This window comes from Halyomorpha halys, unplaced genomic scaffold, assembly GCF_000696795.3.
Source record: "Halyomorpha halys isolate HHAL.00 unplaced genomic scaffold, Hhal_1.1 Scaffold30.1, whole genome shotgun sequence".
Classification (NCBI taxonomy): domain Eukaryota; kingdom Metazoa; phylum Arthropoda; class Insecta; order Hemiptera; family Pentatomidae; genus Halyomorpha; species Halyomorpha halys.
Window position 1 is genome coordinate 1,797,950 of NW_027110126.1, and position 19,600 is coordinate 1,817,549.

At 28.7% G+C, this 19,600-nt stretch overlaps 2 protein-coding genes and 1 long non-coding RNA gene across 3 annotated transcripts; 2 read left to right on the forward strand and 1 right to left on the reverse strand.

The window, feature by feature from the left end:
* On the forward strand, window positions 1–10,097 carry LOC106685033 (zinc-regulated GTPase metalloprotein activator 1). Its single transcript, XM_014427497.2, has 13 exons — window positions 1–515; window positions 583–679; window positions 750–841; window positions 1,755–1,814; window positions 1,964–2,001; window positions 3,177–3,220; window positions 3,473–3,559; window positions 4,124–4,168; window positions 4,252–4,308; window positions 5,809–5,866; window positions 7,538–7,669; window positions 9,018–9,135; window positions 10,004–10,097. Exons 1-13 carry the CDS (start codon window positions 347–349, stop codon window positions 10,069–10,071), a joined length of 1,065 nt encoding a protein of 354 aa, XP_014282983.1. The 5' UTR covers window positions 1–346; the 3' UTR covers window positions 10,072–10,097.
* Window positions 10,098–13,656: 3,559 nt separating this feature from the next.
* On the reverse strand, window positions 13,657–17,338 carry LOC106685003 (uncharacterized). Its single transcript, XM_014427457.2, has 5 exons — window positions 17,199–17,338; window positions 16,900–16,971; window positions 16,454–16,568; window positions 15,861–15,966; window positions 13,657–13,791 (listed from the first exon to the last, which is right to left on the reverse strand). Exons 2-5 carry the CDS (start codon window positions 16,964–16,966, stop codon window positions 13,717–13,719), a joined length of 363 nt encoding a protein of 120 aa, XP_014282943.1. The 5' UTR covers window positions 16,967–16,971; window positions 17,199–17,338; the 3' UTR covers window positions 13,657–13,716.
* A 75-nt stretch (window positions 17,339–17,413) lies between these two features.
* Window positions 17,414–19,575, forward strand: LOC106685012 (uncharacterized). Its single transcript, XR_010843662.1, has 2 exons — window positions 17,414–17,553; window positions 19,339–19,575. It is a non-coding gene; the product is annotated as an uncharacterized lncRNA (long non-coding RNA).
* The last annotated feature ends 25 nt before the right edge of the window (window positions 19,576–19,600 follow it).

Sequence of the window (19,600 nt, forward strand, 5' to 3'; positions counted from 1 at the left end):
AACATCGGCAAATAGTTGTCAACTATTTTTTGTTTCCTTTTCCTTCATATGTGAAAAAAAAGTTCAATAATTTATGTAATTAACTTATTGTAACTTCAATACATGGGTGTTCAATGCTCTTTGGTATTTTCGATTGATAACCTTTGGCTAGGATAGTTAGATTTATTTAAGTTTGAATATTGTTATATCAACTAGTTATTTTTGTTTGTATTCCAATTGACACCTTTATATATATGGTGTAGATTAACTTAAATTTAGTTTCTTATTATAATTTACGATAATAGGCGTAAATAACTATTGAAATTTAAGTTAAATGAATATTTTATTGTAAATCATTTAATATAATATGGATTCTGATGAAGATATTCCTAACTTGGTTGAAACCACCTTTCAACCTGTACCTGTTACAGTAATAACAGGACATTTAGGCGCAGGGAAAACAACTCTGCTTAATTACATTTTAACTGAGCAGCATTCTAAGAAGATAGCAGTTATATTAAATGAATTTGGAGAAGGTATAACTTCGATAATTTCCTAATCTTCCCAGTTTAAACATAAATATTCAAAATTTGGATTTTACAGGAAGTGCATTAGAAAATACAATGGCTATGAATGAAGAAGGTAAACTTTTCGAAGAATGGATAGAATTAAGAAATGGTTGTCTCTGCTGTTCTGTTAAGTATGTTTAGGATCCTAATTAATTTTTTTAGTTATGTTTTAAATATTAATCTCTTATTTTCTATTATTAGGGATACTGGAGTTAAAGCAATTGAGAATTTAATGACTAAGCGTGGAAAATTTGATTACATTTTATTAGAAACCACGGGACTGGCAGATCCAGGTCAAACAATTATGTTTAATTTCATACAATTAATTAGTTTTTAGAATTTTTTATTGATGTTTCAATGTAAAATGTAGTTGTTAATATTCAGGTGCTCATTCACGTGCTTCATGATTATAAAAGTTTGTGAAAATTACTTAGAAAAGGCTCATTTAATAATAGCTTTCTTCCAATTGAAGAGTTGATTACAAAAATCATTAATTTTACACAAAAACGATTTATTTAGCTTCTCCACTCAACAATTAAAGTTTTTCATTCCCCCACATTTTATTGGCTTAAAAAATTGTTCTTGGCTTGAGATATAAGGCCATTAGCCAGCTTATATTCCTTTGGCTCAATGTCTGAAACATAAAACAAACCCTATCTCCAAAGTCTTCGCTAACTCTTATAACTTAGGCAGTCTCACTCCTATATCCAGGTCCATGTTGTTAGGTGTTAAAAAAATTTTAGACCTTAAGATTGTTAATTTCTGCATAACAGCTCATAATGCTCCTTCTCCTCACATCTGAAATTGCTTTACAGCAATCTCAATCGCTAGTCCAATTGTGGATTTGTGCCTTTATTGTGAATTGTTCTTTTCTAAACCCATATTGGATCCTTGAGAGACTATATGCACCCTCAGTGAATTCTTGTAGTTTGAGGCAAAGGAATTACCTATATTATCAAAAAAATCAATTGGATGATAAAATCGACTTGTCCTCCAAACTTCTTTTCCCTTTGGAATGAAAACAAGATGTTGTCTATTCTAAATTATCTGAAATTAGCCTTCAAAAGTTTAGAATGAGTTCCTTAAAAGATCTGGCCACTTCTTTAATACAGGAAAATAGTTTTTTTTTTCTGTATATTTGTTTAAGCATGTTGTTATTGTTGATATTTAATTTGATTTTTATCTGATCAAATAATTTTTTTACAGGGCCTATTATATCAATGTTTTGGCTTGATAAAGATCTGGGAAGTGATATATACCTTGATGGTAAATATTTTTTTAACGTAAAGCCTTTTATTTCCCTTACATTTTTTACTCAATAACATGAATGGATGATTTAATGCTTGATTAGTCTTGTATCTTCAGTAATTTATTATAACGATGAAATTTTAATTTTGGTTAATATAAATTTTCAGGTGTTGTTACACTGATTGATGCTACAAATGGGATTAGGGTATGTTTTAATTAGTTTTTATTGATTTATTTTTTCATTTATGCCATGCTCATCATATGAGTTTCTACTCTTTGGGATGAGGTGAGGAGACTGTCTCAGTCCTCTTTTTCATCATATTTATGAATAAAATTTGCAAGAAGGATGGAGAGAACTTTGCATAATAGAGAAGCGAAACTTTATTAGACTAGTATAGGCATATCTATTCTAATACAATCTTGCTTCTAATAATAAAGGAAAACTGTAGCGGACTCTTCTTGAATCCCAAGATCTTCTTGACAGAGGAATGGCAATTAGAATAATTAGAAATGACACTTGAAGTAAAATTGTGGCAATCTTTAAGGAAGAGAAAGATATAAACCTCTTTCTGAACGAGGAGCTTGAGATTGTTGATGACTTCTTATATTTAGATACCATGGTTAGTAACATTGCCAATGGTAATGATCAGCAGAATTATAAAAGGTAATAAAATAATTGTCAGACTTCTTACAGCATATTTGACTAGAGAGGTCACTAATCAGGTCGAGCTCCACATCTTTAAAGTTGTGTTTCATTTGCAAACAGGAAAGAACTGACAATTAATTTTTCCAATTTCAGGCGCTTTTTAAATCTTTTTCAATTTAACTATCTTAAGTCCCCTCGTTCTGTTTTAAGCAAATCTTTCAAAAGTGATATAGAACTGTCATTCCCTGGGGGTTTGATTGGGATGGGTTTACCGGGAAGGATTGCCTTTTTATATTTTTTGTGTTACGGTATCTGCTATTTTGAGATATATATATGAGAACAAACATCCAGGAAAAAATAATAGAGCTTAACTAACTGGTTAAAGATCCAGGTGCATATTTAGGATATTACACAATTGAGTGTATATATATATATATCATGAGATAGCAATTAAAAAAAGAAAGGCTCTTGGTGAATTGATGCTGCTGGCTCTAAACTGAGAGGACAGGTTTTGGTTGATTGCAGCTTGAAGAAGAGAAGAAGTATAAATAAATGAAAAAAATGTATCCTTTTAGCTTTATTCTTGTTTTATTATTTCTCTAAGGCACTTCTGGGTTGTTTGCTTGTGCAAGTTACTGAAATATGACAGTGATTATAGTAATCTCTATTTCTTTATTACATGAAGCTTATTTACAGCTAATTTAATAATAAATAAATTTTTAATTTATGTTTAGACTTTGAATGAGGGGCTTCAAGATGGACTTCATGCTTCTGTCAGGTATTTATAATTTGTTAACTGGTGCTATTTGTCTTTTGATTCATATAACAACCCCTAGGCTTGTTTCATTACTTTATTGTTATTCCTGAGAAGATCTCTTTTATATTTTTGGTCCATTACCAATCAATATTCATGAAATAAATTTAAGTAACAACTGTTGAATTTACTAATGAATTTATTGTCAATAGTTTTCATTTTCCTCCAGTTTTCATTTATTGTGTTTACAACTTTTTTTTTATTTGTTAACAACAGGCAAGCTGCTCTAGCAGACATCATTATATTAAATAAAATTGATGTGGCTTCTATTGCAACGGTGGAAGAGCTAAAAAATTTAATCAGGTCTTGTATTTATTTTTTAAATTACTGTTCCTATATTAATGATTACGAAACATTAATGAAAACAAAAGCTATTTCATAGATTGCAACCTTATTTTGGATTTTTATTTAACTGTATTAGATAGGAATAGTCGGTAATATTGAAATTATGCACATTAGAAAAACTCAAAGTAAAGATGAAAATCTCTAACAGCTATTTCAATCATAAGGTTGAAATTGAGATTCATTTACATCTCAATTTCAACCTTATGATTGAAACTAAACTGAAGAGTAAAAATTTATTATAACAAATTATTTTTCCAGGAAGTTAATTTATTTTTGCTTGTTATAAATTGTTTGTACTAATTCTAACTTGCTGAAACAATTATTAGTTCTATCAGTATGAATATGAATGGAAGACTGCATTATATTTGAGCTAGTAAATTTTGGTTTGGGTAGAGATGAATGGAGGAAAGTATTTAGGATAAGATTGTTGATGGTATTGTTTTGAATCTGAATATTTCTTGAAACCTATTGTTATTGTTTTGTTTTTTATTTAAGCTATTGTCAAATTTTATTTATTTTCAGATCTTTGAATTCATCAGCTGTACTTCTCGAAACAAGTTATTCTAAGTTAGTTTATATTTGTTTTGCTTTTTTTATCTTTGTTTAGTTGTTTGTATTAATGGTATTATTAAACATTTTTGTTTTTTTAGGGTTAATCTCGATAATATATTAGATCTTGCTGCTTATTCAGATGTTTCAGAAGACAGGTATGTGTACATATTTTATTTGTGTATGTGTTTGTTAAATTTCATATTTTGAAATACTTCTTGGTAGTATTTAGTATCACTGTGTTTAGTAAGAAGTTATTTATAGTTATGAAGCGTGATGTGTGAGATGTTTCAATGTAAGTTTAGAATTTTAATGATATTGTCCATTTTTTATTCACTTACTTCATAGTGGTGTTAAGTACATTTCCAATAACTTTAGAAGAGCTATAATTTATCTTTTAAGGGTGCTCTCTTTTAGGAAATTTACAACTTATCAATTCATTTTTTAACTGAACAGATTTATGTATAAAATCTAAATCTTTTCAATTAAAAAAATAATTGAAAAGTATTAATTTTTCTAAAAGAGAGAACCTTTAATTATATATTTCCTGAAGTTAGTGGAAATGTACTAAACACCTCTGTATAGTGAGCCATTGATATTATGTTTATTGCTTCGCTACATATGTTTGTATGATCAATCCATTTTACTTTGTTGTTAAACTCACATACACCTAAATGCTGTCTTATGTTTATACTATATACAGGGTGTTTCAGGGTTAAGTAGCCAAACTGAAAATATGAATTAAGAACCTCAAAACAAAAAAAAATTTCCTCTGAAGGTATGTCCACAAACGCTTTGTTTAGGAGATATTCACACCTAAAGATTTTCATTGTTATGAATTATTTAGGTTATATAAAGTAAATAAAACTTATTTATTTGTTCCCACTACTTTATTAATTAAATGTAAACATTAAATTCATATTAAATGTTGTTCAAAGTGATTTCCTTGAGCATTAAGACAAGTTCGGCATCTTTCTTCTACAGCAGCAGTGGCTGAACGGCACTGGATATATGTTATTGTTTCACAAGATTCAATTATTTTTCCTTGTAAGGAATTAAGATCATTGACTGGCCTTGCATAGACTTAATGTTCTTTGTTGTTTAATGTCAACCCAAACAAAAAAATTCAGACAGTATTCATAGGTCTGGAGAGTGTGCAGGCCAAGCCACTGGTCCTGCACTACCATGTTGCCTAATTAGTATTCTATCTAATCCATCTCCTAAACAAAGCTTTTGCGGACATCTCTTTACATTGAACAACAATTAATATGAATCTTAATGTTTACATTTAATTAATAAAGAACTTAGAACAAATAAACAGGTTTTATTTATTTCATATAGCATAAATAATTCATAACAATGAAAATCTTTAGATGTGAATATCTCCTAAACAAAGTGTTTGCGGACATACCTTTAGAGGAAATTTTCTTCTTGTTTTGAGATCCTTAGTTCATATTTTCAGTTTGGTCACTTAACTCTGAAACACCCTGTATATAGTATAAACCTAAGACAGCATTTAGGTAATACTAATATAGTAGGTAATACTATAACATAAAATAGGTTTCTAATTACTGCATTATTTAGTAATTTGTGGTATTAGTACACTGTATGAGTTAATGTTTAAATGAGAAATTTTTAAGAAACTTTTTTTATTTCAGATTAAAAAGTATTACAGAAAGCATGAGTAACATGACAGTAAAACCGCATATAGAGGAGGTATGTATTATTTACTATGGGGTCACCTGAAATTAATATTTTCTACCTTGTTGTATTAAGAATACTAAAAATTTGTGTTCAGTTTTATGTGCAGTTTCAGTGATGTACTTTGGATTAAAAATTATAATGATTTTTAAATTCATTTATCATTTAATCAAAATATAAGTTTTTCTGACATAAAGGGAGGTGATTCAGGATTAAGTGTCTTAAGTAAAAACATAAAAATAATTGCCATTATGTTTACATTTAAAGATTTTCATTGCTATGAATTATTTAAATTATAATAAATAAATTAATATGCATTCAAACCACTTTATTAATGAAACATAAACATTATACTACATATTAAATATTCAAAGTGATTATCTTAAGCATTACAACAGGCTGAATGTGTGTTAATTCTTTTGCAAGTTTCAATTATCCTTCTTTGTAAAGAATTAAATTGACCAAGTTTGCATAGATTTTTTGTTCAATGTCATCCCAAAAAAAAAAATTCAGTGGTTTGAGATCTGAAGAGCTTGCAAAATAATAACACAGCCTGTGCCGTTTGGTCAATGCTGCTGAACCAGGAAGATTCCGATCCTGTCTCAATTATCTAGGTAATCACTTTGAACAACATTTAAAATGAATGTTAATGTTAATATTTCATTTATATATTAATTGGAACACATTATTATTATTAAAATCTAAATAATTCGTAATAATGAACATCTTTAGACATGTTCATCTCCTAAACAATGCGTTATTGGACATTCCTTCTATTGGATTTTTTTTTTGTGTTTTGAAATGCTTAATTCATATTTTTAGTTAAAACAGTTAAACTTGAAACATTCCATATATTATTTATACTATCAAGTCTACTTCTGTTAATGACTCCTTTATCTGGAAACCTTTCAATTAATAGAAAACATAAAACCATTCATGCTTCTTGTAATTAAAAAGATTACTGAAATTTTATTTTTATTTTTAAAAATTGCCTTTTTTTTTCTTTTTCTTAGTTACTTGATGTGATATTTTAATTAGAATAAAATATTAAAACTATGAAAAGTAGGTTAGAAAGATGTCTATATACATAGGACAGACCAATTTATTATTTATGGCTTTGTTAAATTTTACTTGTGTGTGTTCTGGTAATTTTTGAAAGCTGTCTGAATTTCCTACAAAAATATGTAGTAATAAGTATAGTAATTTTGAAGGAGATTGTTATGAATAGTAAAATTAAAGTCATATTGAACAAATAAGATAACTTAATTAGCATCTGTTTAACTTATCGTCTTGAACAGCGCTGGTGAAGCCCTGCAAAGTAGGACGAAACGTCGGACAATAAATTGTTGAAAACTGTTTTGTTCTTTTTTTGACTGCAACCCTGACCATCTTCTTCATATTTTAAATTATACGGTCAACTATTTATATATAGATAATATCTTTTATTTTATGCTACTATTTTCCATTCCAAAATTGAGAAATTACAATTTTAATTTTATATTATCTCTATATAGTAGAAGAAAGCGCTTTTCCAATAATGTTAAACAACATTCATAAAAATTTTGCTAAATAGTAAATGAATAATAATTATTTTTATTTATTATTTTTGTATAAATAAAAACCTAGGAAATAAAAACATATTACTTAGACATTTTATTGTTTGAACTCACTTTTTGCTTTTTATAGAGTATAAGTACAATTACTATAGAGCCAGGTGTTGTACCTCGAAAAGCATTGGAAAAGTTTTATGAAAGAGCACTGTGGAATAATGAATTACAGTCCAAATGTGGAAAGCCTTCAGAAATATTTCGTTCCAAGGTGAATATATTATATAAAAAAGTATTTCATTATTTGTTCATTCAATATATTAATAATAAATAATAGAGATAATAATAATGGGGTGGCTGGTACCATTAATTATGGCTTGAGAAAAATCAATATTAGCACTTATTATGATGAGAAGATAGTTGATCATGGATAATATATATGAGGAGATGATGGTTGGGGTGTGGTCAGAGAATAACACAAATAGTTATAAAACTAATTTATTAGTGCCAACATTGAGGCCAGAATTTTTTGCCTTCATCAAAGCTAAGAACAAAAAACAAGATAACAAATGAATAAAAGGATATACAGAATGAAAATGGATAAAAATAAAGTATGTTTTATTTCCCACTTCTTTCTTCATAAATATTTTATTTTCATCTGTTTTCATTCTGTACAATCATTTACTTTAATCATTATATTTGTCCTTTTATCCATTGGTTGCTATCTTGTCTTTTGCCCTTAGCCCTGATGAAGGCTAGAAATTCTGGCCGAAACATTTGCACTAATAAGTTTGTAATTTATTTGTGTTATTTTCTTACCACACCCCCGACCATTTTCTCCTTATACACATAATTAGCACTGTTTTTATGTCATGTGTTGTGTATGTGCATGTAAAATTTTTATGTCAAAAATTACCTTGACAAATTCTGATTGGAAATATTTTTCAATTGCCTATTTTTCAGAGTTTTGCATCCTTGCATACTCACTACTAGGACAGGATATATTGTATATAAATTGCATATAATTAAATTCTATGACATTTATTGTTATAACAGTTTCAATTACCAAAAGTAAATATGGAATAAAAGAAAGATCAGGTCAAAAGCTAGTTACAAAAACCATTAAATTACTAAATCTTTTATGATTCATGGTCTTTTATGAATATTGTTCATGGCATGGAACTTGTCTTAAACCTACATTGAATCAGAAGTATTAGTCCTATTTTTATTTTCCTATTGCTAGCGGTTACTTAAAGTTTTGTAACCTAGTCAAAAGCTGAAACGTTATAACATTGGCTGATTTAATAAAAACAATATTTTAATATACTTATTCTTTATCAAATGGGCTGATCCCTGCTAAAAAGAATTATCTTGCCGAGGTTTTACATTAGAGAGGATGATTGTGATTGAATTAATGTTATAGCAGCTGAAATAAATAAATATTCTTGTTAGTAATAGTCATTTACTGTATCATGAGAAGGTTGGTGATTTATTTCTACTGCACTGAAGGACGTTGCTGTTCTAAATTTGGAATTTTGTATTATTAATTTATTTTGCTACTAATTTTAAAAAAACAGTCACCCAAAATTAGTATAATTATTATATTTATTTATTTTCAGGGGATCATTAATGTTGGCACCGAATTCGTATCTGTACAGTCAGTATACCAGATTTATGATGTAGAATTTTTTAAAAAAGATGAAAATGAGGGCCTGACATCTGTTCTCATATTCATTGGTAAATAAGTTAATTTAATTATTTTGATATTTGATTAAATTCAACTATATATGTATAACAATGATCTCTTTTTCGTTTTTACATCCCTTATTGATTTACTTTTTTTGCTTATAAAAAGTTGCGATGTGAGACTTCAGTTTTTCCTTTTTTAATATTTTCGTAAGCAAATCAATTTATAGTTTTGTTTTTTATTATTTATTTCATGGTTATACTTTATATTACAATTTATCCTGGTTTTATTTATATAATGTGTGTGTATTTTTTTTTGCATATAATCAATTTGCTATTTTTAATCAATAGTCATTGGGCTTTCAAGGAGTTATAGCATTCTTAGACTACAGTTAATTTGAAAACCTATTATTTATTATCTTGCCTTAAATATGTAATTGAAAATTATATTTATGTTCTGATAGTATACCATTTTATAACATGTAATGTTCTATTTCAATTAACTCGCAAATGACGTATTTTTTGCTCTTGCTTTTATCATATTTTTATTTTGTTTGTTCTTGTTTTAAGGGCTAAAATGTTTTGGTCATCAACGTCTTCGCTCTATTTTTTTTTTTTTTACATAATTTTACTCCACTTTATTCTATAAGGATTTAAGAATAATTAATATTTTTAAGTTAATACCATTGGTGACTTCAGGCTAATTTAAATTTGTCCTGAAATCACCACTACCATTTATAGTTTTAATTATCTCCTACATCTGAATAAAATATGTTAGAGCTCTGCTATAAACATTAGTAACTTTTTGGATGGAGAAATAAACTTTTGTTCTTAGTTATCATCTATTAAAAAACAGTGTTATTTTTTGTTATCTGTTCATTATATATTTTTAAGATATATGCATTAATGTTTGTTGTAGGTAAACATATGGATGAAGATACTCTCAGAGAACTTTTAAATAACTGTATTTTAAACAATAGTTCATAGTTAAATAAATAAATTTTGAAATGGTCTGTTGATTATTACTACTCAACATTGATATTATTAAGGCATAAATTTTATACTTGTTTTGTTTGTACTTTGCTTAAAAAACATTATAAATGTTTCTTTAATTACGTCAAAAAGGAATTGAAATAAAAAAGATACAGAAATGTTTAGTATAATTTTATGTACCTTTCTCTTATTTTATTTTTTTTTTTAAACAATCCAGCTCACATATATTTCATTTATTAACTGAAACATTAGTAATGTTAAAAACAACTTGATGAACGAATCACAGACCTAGTTTTTTGGGCTGGTCCCCCATAATTCAAAAGAACAGTTTCTTATCCCTTCAAGGATGAATATAGGCATATGGTAGTGGCAAATTGCCCTTTTCACTTTTTGTTTTCCTGTTACTATTTTTCATAAAAATGGCTCAAACACCCTTTAAACCTTAAGTAGTAGGATTAAACATTAAAGGTGCTATCATAGTTTTATTGAGAAAAATTTTACTTCAAAACTTTAAACATTCAAGGGGTTAATGTAATTTTATGGGTGAAAAAATTTGATTTCAAAAGTTCTAAAATTTCTATATAAGTCATGAATTCTGGTAAGTAATCATTCATTTTCTTATTTTAAGTAATTATTCCTTTTTTTAGAACTTAATATTTTTGTAAATTTAAGTCCAAATAAGTTGAGGATTTCTTGGAATTGTTTTTATTGTAATGGTTTGAATTCATGGAAGGTAAAAATTACATCAATGTTATGTGGCTATGCTTGGCTTTCCTGTTACTATCTACTATCTTAAGCAAATTTATCTGTCTTTATTTACAAATCCAGTGTTTTAAAACCTTTTACCTTATTTTTTAAAAATTCATAATGCCTCGAGGTCAAATATTAAGAATTCAAAACACAATGATTCTTAATCAATATATTTTTTTTCTTCTAAGACATTTCAGGGATACTGTGTCCATCTCTTCAGCCATTATAATTTAATTTTTTTTTTTAATAAGCATGTTTAATATGCCCCAGCAGTATTGGGTGAGTCTAAAATATCTGAATATACAAAAAAATTTTAACTTACTACAATAACACTGTAGTATGGTAAGTGACTAGAGAAAAAAAGTTATTATTTAGGCTAAAAATCATTAAAACTTCTTTTAATTAATATTTGTTGAAGTTTTAAATGATTGATCTTTATATTTTTTTAGTTGGTAATATATAAAACTAAAATATTTATTTTTTAGCTAAATTATAATTTCAATCCAGGGAAATTAATGGTGGTAAGGACAATTTATATAGGTACTGTATACAGCCACAAATAATGTTTGGCTCCTGTACAAGCAGGCAGAGCATACGTGCACTAAAGTGGATTTTAAAAGAGAATCCAGCCAAATGTATCTCGCTTTGGGATAAAATCTAAATTAGCAGGTGGGATATCTTCTGAAAGGGTGGTAGCAAACATACATCGACTGATTGGATCATTCAAAACTCAGATTTAGCTAGAAAAAATAAAAGGAGAAATTGCCTGGAAGAGCCAAATTTAAAACTCGGTACCTCAAGTGTGATGTAGACTTGTGCATTGAATGTTTTGTGTCATTTTATAAAAAATAAACTGGAACGGGGCTATTATTATAGTTATGTAAAGATTTTTTAGTTATTTCTTTTTGACCATGCCCTCAAAGTGGGTATTCCTAAGGTCACTTTGTATCCTATCATTTCTTAATTGATTAATCCACGTTTCAGCTTGCCACTCTCCAGTTACACTTCATTTCAGTGGCTGTAGCACTATTCCATTCCCTGTCCAGATAGATCCAACTTTCATTTACATTCAGAAGAGTAGGTGTTTTGATCAGGCAGTTCCCATCTGGTTTATAGGGGAGTAATGTCTGAAACAAATTAGAGTATTCCATACCAGAAGGGGTTTGATTGAACATTAAATAGACATTGAAATTACTGAATATTGACAGAAAGATATATGATTTTTAGAGGGGGAGTAAAGTACGAAAAGTATATAATATTGTTAGTTTCATTAGTTTAAATTTAAATGATTGGGAAGTTGTAAGCCCCATACCATAAGTGATGGGTCACCTGTTCTGTGGTGGTGCTGCTTATGTGTCAACCTCTGGGCCGTGCTCCCCCAGTGCCACGCTGTGCTCCCTGCTTAGCTGGACATCTCAGGTCTAGGGATTATAACTGAGTGAGAACAGGTCCAAGGTCCCTGGAAAGTCTACAGGTTCAAAACCTTTGGTTTGATTGTCCCTGTTCCTCCTAGATGCGTCTATTCTAATAGTTTCTTTTGTCAGTAGATGGCACTCCTTGTCACTTTAATATAATTAAAGGGTCTCCCCATCATAACCCCCCTCCCCTGAAATAAAAACCCTAACACCTCAGGCCTTTGGACTGAACAATAGGTAAGTATACAGCTTTAAAGATGTACAGTTTGATATTGTTTTTTACCTCCTATTTTCCTACCACAATGTTACAGAACTGGTAATACACATTATTTGCCTTTTTTATTCTATTGGAAAGCTCTTGATCAATTTTTCTTTTCCTACTAATATTAATTCAAAGATAGGTGTATTAATCAGCTGTTTCCTGCATTTCTTTCTTACGAATAATACTCTCACATGACCAATATATATCACCTTACATCCAGTGTCATGTAATTTTTTTCCACCTCAACTTCCTTCTCAATAACTGCTTGCTGTCAATTTTCATCTGAGTATGCTATCAAGATATCATCGCCTCTGATAACCAAAATAAGCTAGAATTGTCCTTAAGTTCCATTTTCCCTTGTCTTCATCCTGTTGCATATTTTTAAAATCTCATCCAAGATTATAATAAAAAGGAGTGGCCTTCGGCTGTCTCCTAGTCAACTTCTTTACAAATGTCAAAGTCCCAGATTCTTTTATGTTTATACTTATAATAAGCATATATTAATTTATAGGGTACATTTTTCTCAGCTAAAGCAGACCATATCCCTTTACTAGGAACCGAATCAAAGGCTGCTTTTATATTCAAGAATGCGAGGTAGAAAGTTTTCCATAACTTCTCAATCATCGTCTTGAGTGAGAAGATGTGGACATGTATTAGTATATGTCTAGTGGTATTGCCTTCCGTTTCAACAATATCTCTGAGTTTCTTTACCAGAATAGAGGAGGAAAGCTTAATTACTTCTTGAAAGAGACATATTGGCCCATAGTTTCCAGTCACTTGAGATTCCTTCCCAGTAGATTGTTGAGAAGAGATAAATAATTGAATTTGTATCAGGAATCATTAAACTGAATATTGATTGTTGGTTTCATGATAATAATATTTATTGAATTTTTTACGAATCACAGATAAATTTGTAAACGAAACAATGATTTGAAAGTTATAATTAAAAAAAGTGAACATGATTTGATTTTGTGTAGAGATTAGGCTAAATTTTAAGTCAGCAAACAAAAGATGCACAAAAATCCAGACTAGTTATGAGTATAGTGTCTCTGGAAGGTTGAGCAGTTGTCATTTGAAATTTATACTAATTAGTGATTGTCAACCATTGGACCTACCCAACTTGATCCATTTATCCATAGATATGAAAAGTAATGAACTTTTATAAACATTTATTAATAGTAATACAAATCATATAATTTTTTTTTTCCTTTTTCAATCATCTAATTCACTTAAGGTATCAAAAGGCACTGGAATTTGACAAATAGGACATTTGTACTCTTCTCTATCCTGAAACAAAAAAAAATAACAGAAATTAATTTATACTTCTAGATATTTAAATATATTATATAGATATTTATAATGTTAGATTATATATTATATAGATACCCCAGCGTCTTAGGATTTTTGAAAATAAAGTATTGTGAAAATATTTGTACCGAAAAAGGATAAATTAACGGGAGAATTTAGAAGATTACACAATGCTGAATAAAGGAACTTACTCCCGATAAATATAATTCAAGTTATAGCATTGCGGTGTGTAAGATTGTAGGACTTAGTAATGAGCGGATCCCTAAAACGTTAATAAACACTGAACCAACGGGTAAAGGTCCAAGGGGTAGACCGAAACGTAGATGGGAGGATTGGGTTAATACTGATTTAGTGGAATTGGGTTTGGAGGGGCATCACTGGAAGGATGTATGCAGAGAACATTTGGTGGTATTGACATTGAACCTTCGGGTTCATTATTATTATTACTTCTAGATATAAATAAATTTTAAGCAATTTTTACAAGACTATTTATGGAAAACTAAAAAAGTATTATCAAGCCACACCGTGGGTCCAAGTTCTGATTTCGGTGTACCAAGCCTTTATCAGTCTGAAAAAAAACCCTGAAATCAGGGTCAATTTCTACTTTTTTTTTTTTTACACATTAAATCTGATAAAATCATTTAGATATAAGATAGTACACATAAAATCATATTCAGATTAACAGAAGGATTAATCATAATGGAGACCAAATATTTTTTGCTGTCGTAATGCAATTATTTCACTTCTTTTACAAATCAAGTTACCATGGATAGTCTCAATTCTTTTCTCACCCTTCAAGTTAGTAAAAGGAAAGTAATGAACATGAAATAAATTTAATACAGGTATTGATGATTTATTAATGTTAGGTATGATTAAAGATCAAAATGAATTATTGATGACGATTTTACTCAATAAAAAAAGACAGATAACAAATTAAATAAGATAGCTAATTCTTTCTTATATTAGAAAGCTTTTTTTTAAAAAAGTATAGATTCAAATTAGTATTTTTACATTTCTGGCTAGAGCGCTGTTATAAGGTATATGGGGGTTCCAGAAAATCCATTCATTATCATGAAGTTAATTGAAACAGTTGGACACAACAAAGAAAAAGTTTTTTTTTTTTAAATTAAGAGTTCTATCTTCTTTTTTAAAAATTGAAAAGTATATGTTCTAAATCTTCTAAAACAATTTTAAAAATAAACCATTTGACTATAAAGAAATAATAGTGAATTATTAATGAATTACACTTTTTCAACGAAAAATTAAAATATTGAATGAAGAGAAGTAGTAGTAAATTATTATCAACATAATTTTGTTTACAATAAATAATTGAAGTAGAAAACTTAACAAAAATAATTTTAAAGAATTAAACTAATAAAAATCAGTTCAAGTTATTTTTATATAATTATAAAAAAAAAAATTAGTAATAACAAATGGAATTTCCTTTTTATAATAGACAAGAACAGGTTTCATGTCTTCTAAAATATTTTTAAAAAGAAATAATAGGTAATTATTATCGAATTAACTTCCTTTATGGAAAAAATTGAAGAAAAATTATAAAATGGCACTTGCTCTCAGCAGATGGTACCTAGAGCTCAAAAGGTCTCATTAATGCAAATCCCTAATAATCAGGCTGCTAGCTTGAGTCTGGAATTCGCTAGACACTGGTAAAATGTTTAAAATGGTTCAACCTCATGGTAATGGAACCCAATATCAAACAACTTTCAACATGTTAAGCAAAGGACATTACTCTTTTTGGGGTCAATGACTCCTGTAATGATTTGATATGAGTTGAAACAAATTATTTATTAAGTTAAGTACACTTTATCCATCAAAATAGGGAACTTTGGGCCATGTGTGTTAGGAGGGAGAGTCCCACCATGTGGCAAATGTGGGGATGGTCTATGGAACTTCCCTGGAATTAAGTTGTACATGTTGATATATTTGTAAAATAGTATCGTAAATATTTTAGGCATAGGATAATAGTTTAGTAACATGTTTATTAGCTTATAAATTGATATGGTCAAATATAAATAAAAATATCTCACCAAATGCAAGATGCGATTAGCCTTTAAACATATCTTATGGAAATGGTGCCCACATGGAAGCTCAAATGGGTTCTCAGAATATCCTCTTTGACAAATTGGACAATAACTGGAAAAAGATAAGATTAATAAATATTTGTGTGTAAATTATGTACTAATTAATTTTTTAGCATTTGACTAATTTCAGTAACAGATTAACATAACACTATCATATAGTATTTATGGTAATAATCAGCTGAATCAGAGAATACACTAAGAAAACCATCAATCTATCAATGTAGATTCAGAGAGAATCAAGCAATTATAGACAAATGTTCTCTCTTTAGTATATATTAGAAAACAATGGTGACATTAAATTTCAAAAAGTTACAATTTTATAAAACCATAAGTTGTATAGTATTTTAATCCAACAAGAAACTCTAAGGATAAGGAATAAATTTGATTATTTCCAAAGGGCTTCCCTTAAAGAAATACAAATAAATTACAATTATTGAAACTTTTACAAGGTAAGATTCATGATTTCTCTAGAATAGTATTTAATGTTGAATGGACTCTCAGCAGTCAATAGTTATTGATGATACATAAAATTATAATACCGATTTTCTCCTGGACTACTTTGGCGTTGCTGTGAGTTATTAGAAACAGGAGTTGGCTGCTCTGACCTGAAGAAACTGGATTCTTTAAACATTTCATAAGCAGCATAGCAAGCAGCTAAAAATGGAACATCAATTAATACAAAAGCTAAGCCAAAACATCACATGCAACTACTAATAACTACTACTGGTAATGAAACAATAGATATTTCTTAAAAGTAATCAATGAGCATGTAATAACATCTATAGTAGGGATTTAGGCAGAAACTAAAAATATTATAATATAAATGCAAATTAAACCAAATGAAGAGTGACCGAAGTAAGTAGCGATTCAGTTAGTTTTGGTTTGAAAAAAATTGCAATGACAGTCTTAAAAAATTTATCACATAATAACATTAAAACATTTTATACTCACTTAAAAGTAAAGTAAGTATTAAAAATGAGCATACCTCCAAGAATTGCTCCACCAGCCACTACCAAACCTGCTGTTCCCAAGTTGCTTCTTTTCTCTGACATTTTAACTAATCACAACAAACAAACATATCACAAACAATGCTTGTACAAATTAAATAGAACTAACACATATTGATATATATGATTGATTGATATCATATATGTACAAAATGTTCAAACATTTATTATTCACAATTAGTGGCTATAAATCTCAAGTTAATAAGATTTATAATAATAAGGTTTAAAACATATAGTATATATTTTTACAATTTAATATTAGATATTATCTAATTACGTTTATCTATTGAAAGCCCTCACGTCCACTTGTTAACAAGAGATTATGACCTTGGATAGTGACAGTCCCAAGATAACCTGGAAGTTGGTTCCCTTCCCCAACTCTAGTCTTGTTGGTCTGTTATTGTAATTGTGTAGAGTAGAATGTGAAAATTATTACAGTACAATGTTATCTAATACTATCACTGTTGAGGTTACCGGTGCCGATGGTTCTGTTCTTAAAATAATTAATGAGGAAAAACCTGTTAGCACACCTCTTTCCTCTATTTTGGGAGTAGTTCAAACTGATGTTAATGACTTTTTAACTAATTTAGTTAATAAGGATGGTGGAGATGTAGATGAATTTCCTGATTCAGGTAATTCAATCAATTTTTAGAGGAAATTCCATTAATTTGTTCTATTTAACTAATATCATGAAAGAGTAATATTTCTTGATATTAAATATGGTATTCCTAATTTTAATTACCCATCAATAAAAAAAAAAACTAGTATTTTTACTTAATTTCTAAAATTTAATATATAATTCCCTTGAAACTATTTCTAGTAAATTCATTTTTGTATGCTCTTATAGCAGCCACAAGCTATATTAGTGGCTCAAATAATTTAAAATTATATTTTTAGAAGTACTAATAAGATTATTATATTTCCTGTAGTTAGGTTTTTTTGGTGTTCAGTAGATAAAGATGTTTGTATTATCACCATCGAACCTCTGTATTCTTTAGCCCTTCATATTATCTATATATTTTGCTGTTTATTTATTTTATTGGAGAGAAAAATTAGTTGTCGTGTTAAATCAATGCCTGGTTTTGAAAATGTTTGTTGCAGTATAACAAGTTTTTTTATTGTAATACAACTCATTTTCATTATCACATTGGGCTAGTGAAAAATGTTAAATGTTTTACCTAGTGAATTTTGACAAATATTTTTAAATAATATTTAAAAATGACCTCCTATTTAGTTTAAACATGGAATAAGATGAATTTGACATTGACTTAATGTTTAATTTCAAATCTCGAGCATGACTCAAAAGTTTTAACTTTGATCATTATATATGCATGAAAGAAAGAATTATATGTTGCCATGTTTCTGGCTAACAGCGTTTTTACAGCTGATAGAATCCGAGAAACAGTATTTATTATTTATTTGTGTATTTCTATTTCTATTATATATCACTATTGGTTCCTTATCGGGACCAACCTACAATTCCTAGAAATGTATTACCTATATATTTGGTGGTAACCAAGGATACCACAGACCCCTTTCCTATAGTATGCTAGACATAATTTTGTATAATTAATCATTGAATTTCCTTTCCAATGGTGTCTTGTTCACCAATTTACCAAGCTATGCTAATCAAGTGGAATGTAATGTGGTTCAACTATAAAACCAAGTCGAGTTAACATAGATTATATTTAAATATGAAATATCTTTATGATTTAATAGATTTTAATAAACATAGGATTATAATGTAAGTTTACTTAATATGATAATGGATTGAGAATACTGGATATCATAGTATTCTATTGATTCTAAATGTTAAGGACTACTATTTATTTTATGTGTTGTGGCAGGCTTTTCAGATATTCCTCCCCATCAGTCTCGCTTCACTAGAGTCTCTGGCTTCAGTTGTCCTTAGCTGCTCCCCTCAGACTGTACAGTTTTGACAACTTCCCAAGAATCCTTCCCTTTTGTGGAATTATTATCCTCCACATAACTTTCCTTCCAGCTATTTTATTGGCTAATCAAATTTTGGGGGTGGGAACTAAAATTCAACCTAAACATAAGGGCAGCTTTCTTTTGATCTAAAAAACACTTTTATGTTTATCCGCTTAAGATTATGGCTATTGATGCAGCCGAAGGCCTTGCCGCGTACCCTGCATATTTGGTCTTAGTTCAATAAGGCCACCTCAGGGCAGTTAGCAATACTTGTCGATAGAAGTGCTCCGTTTATCCTCCACCACTAATGGCCCACAGATAAAAACCAACCCCTTTTTTACCTGCAAGTCAATCACTGCTATTGTAAATACTCAGAATTAAATTTAACCTTTATCCTCTACCCGGTATTGTCAATATATTACATTGCATATAACTATTAATCAGATAAAACTATTATGTATAATACTAATATTTTATTTTTTAAGGTTCTGCTAATGATGATTCTGAAACTGAATTTATTGAAAATCAGGAAGAAAAAAAAAGAAGTGTAAAAAGAACTGAAGAAAATAGTAATCACAATAAAAAAGTAAAAATTTAATTTTAATCAATTTGTCTACAACTAATTTATATTTATCAGTTATTTAAGTGCTCTAATATTTTTTTAAAATAATCAAGTGTGTATACATTAATGTATTTTATAATAAAGTATAGATAATGAAATTCTTCAGTATATTATTGCATCCTGAA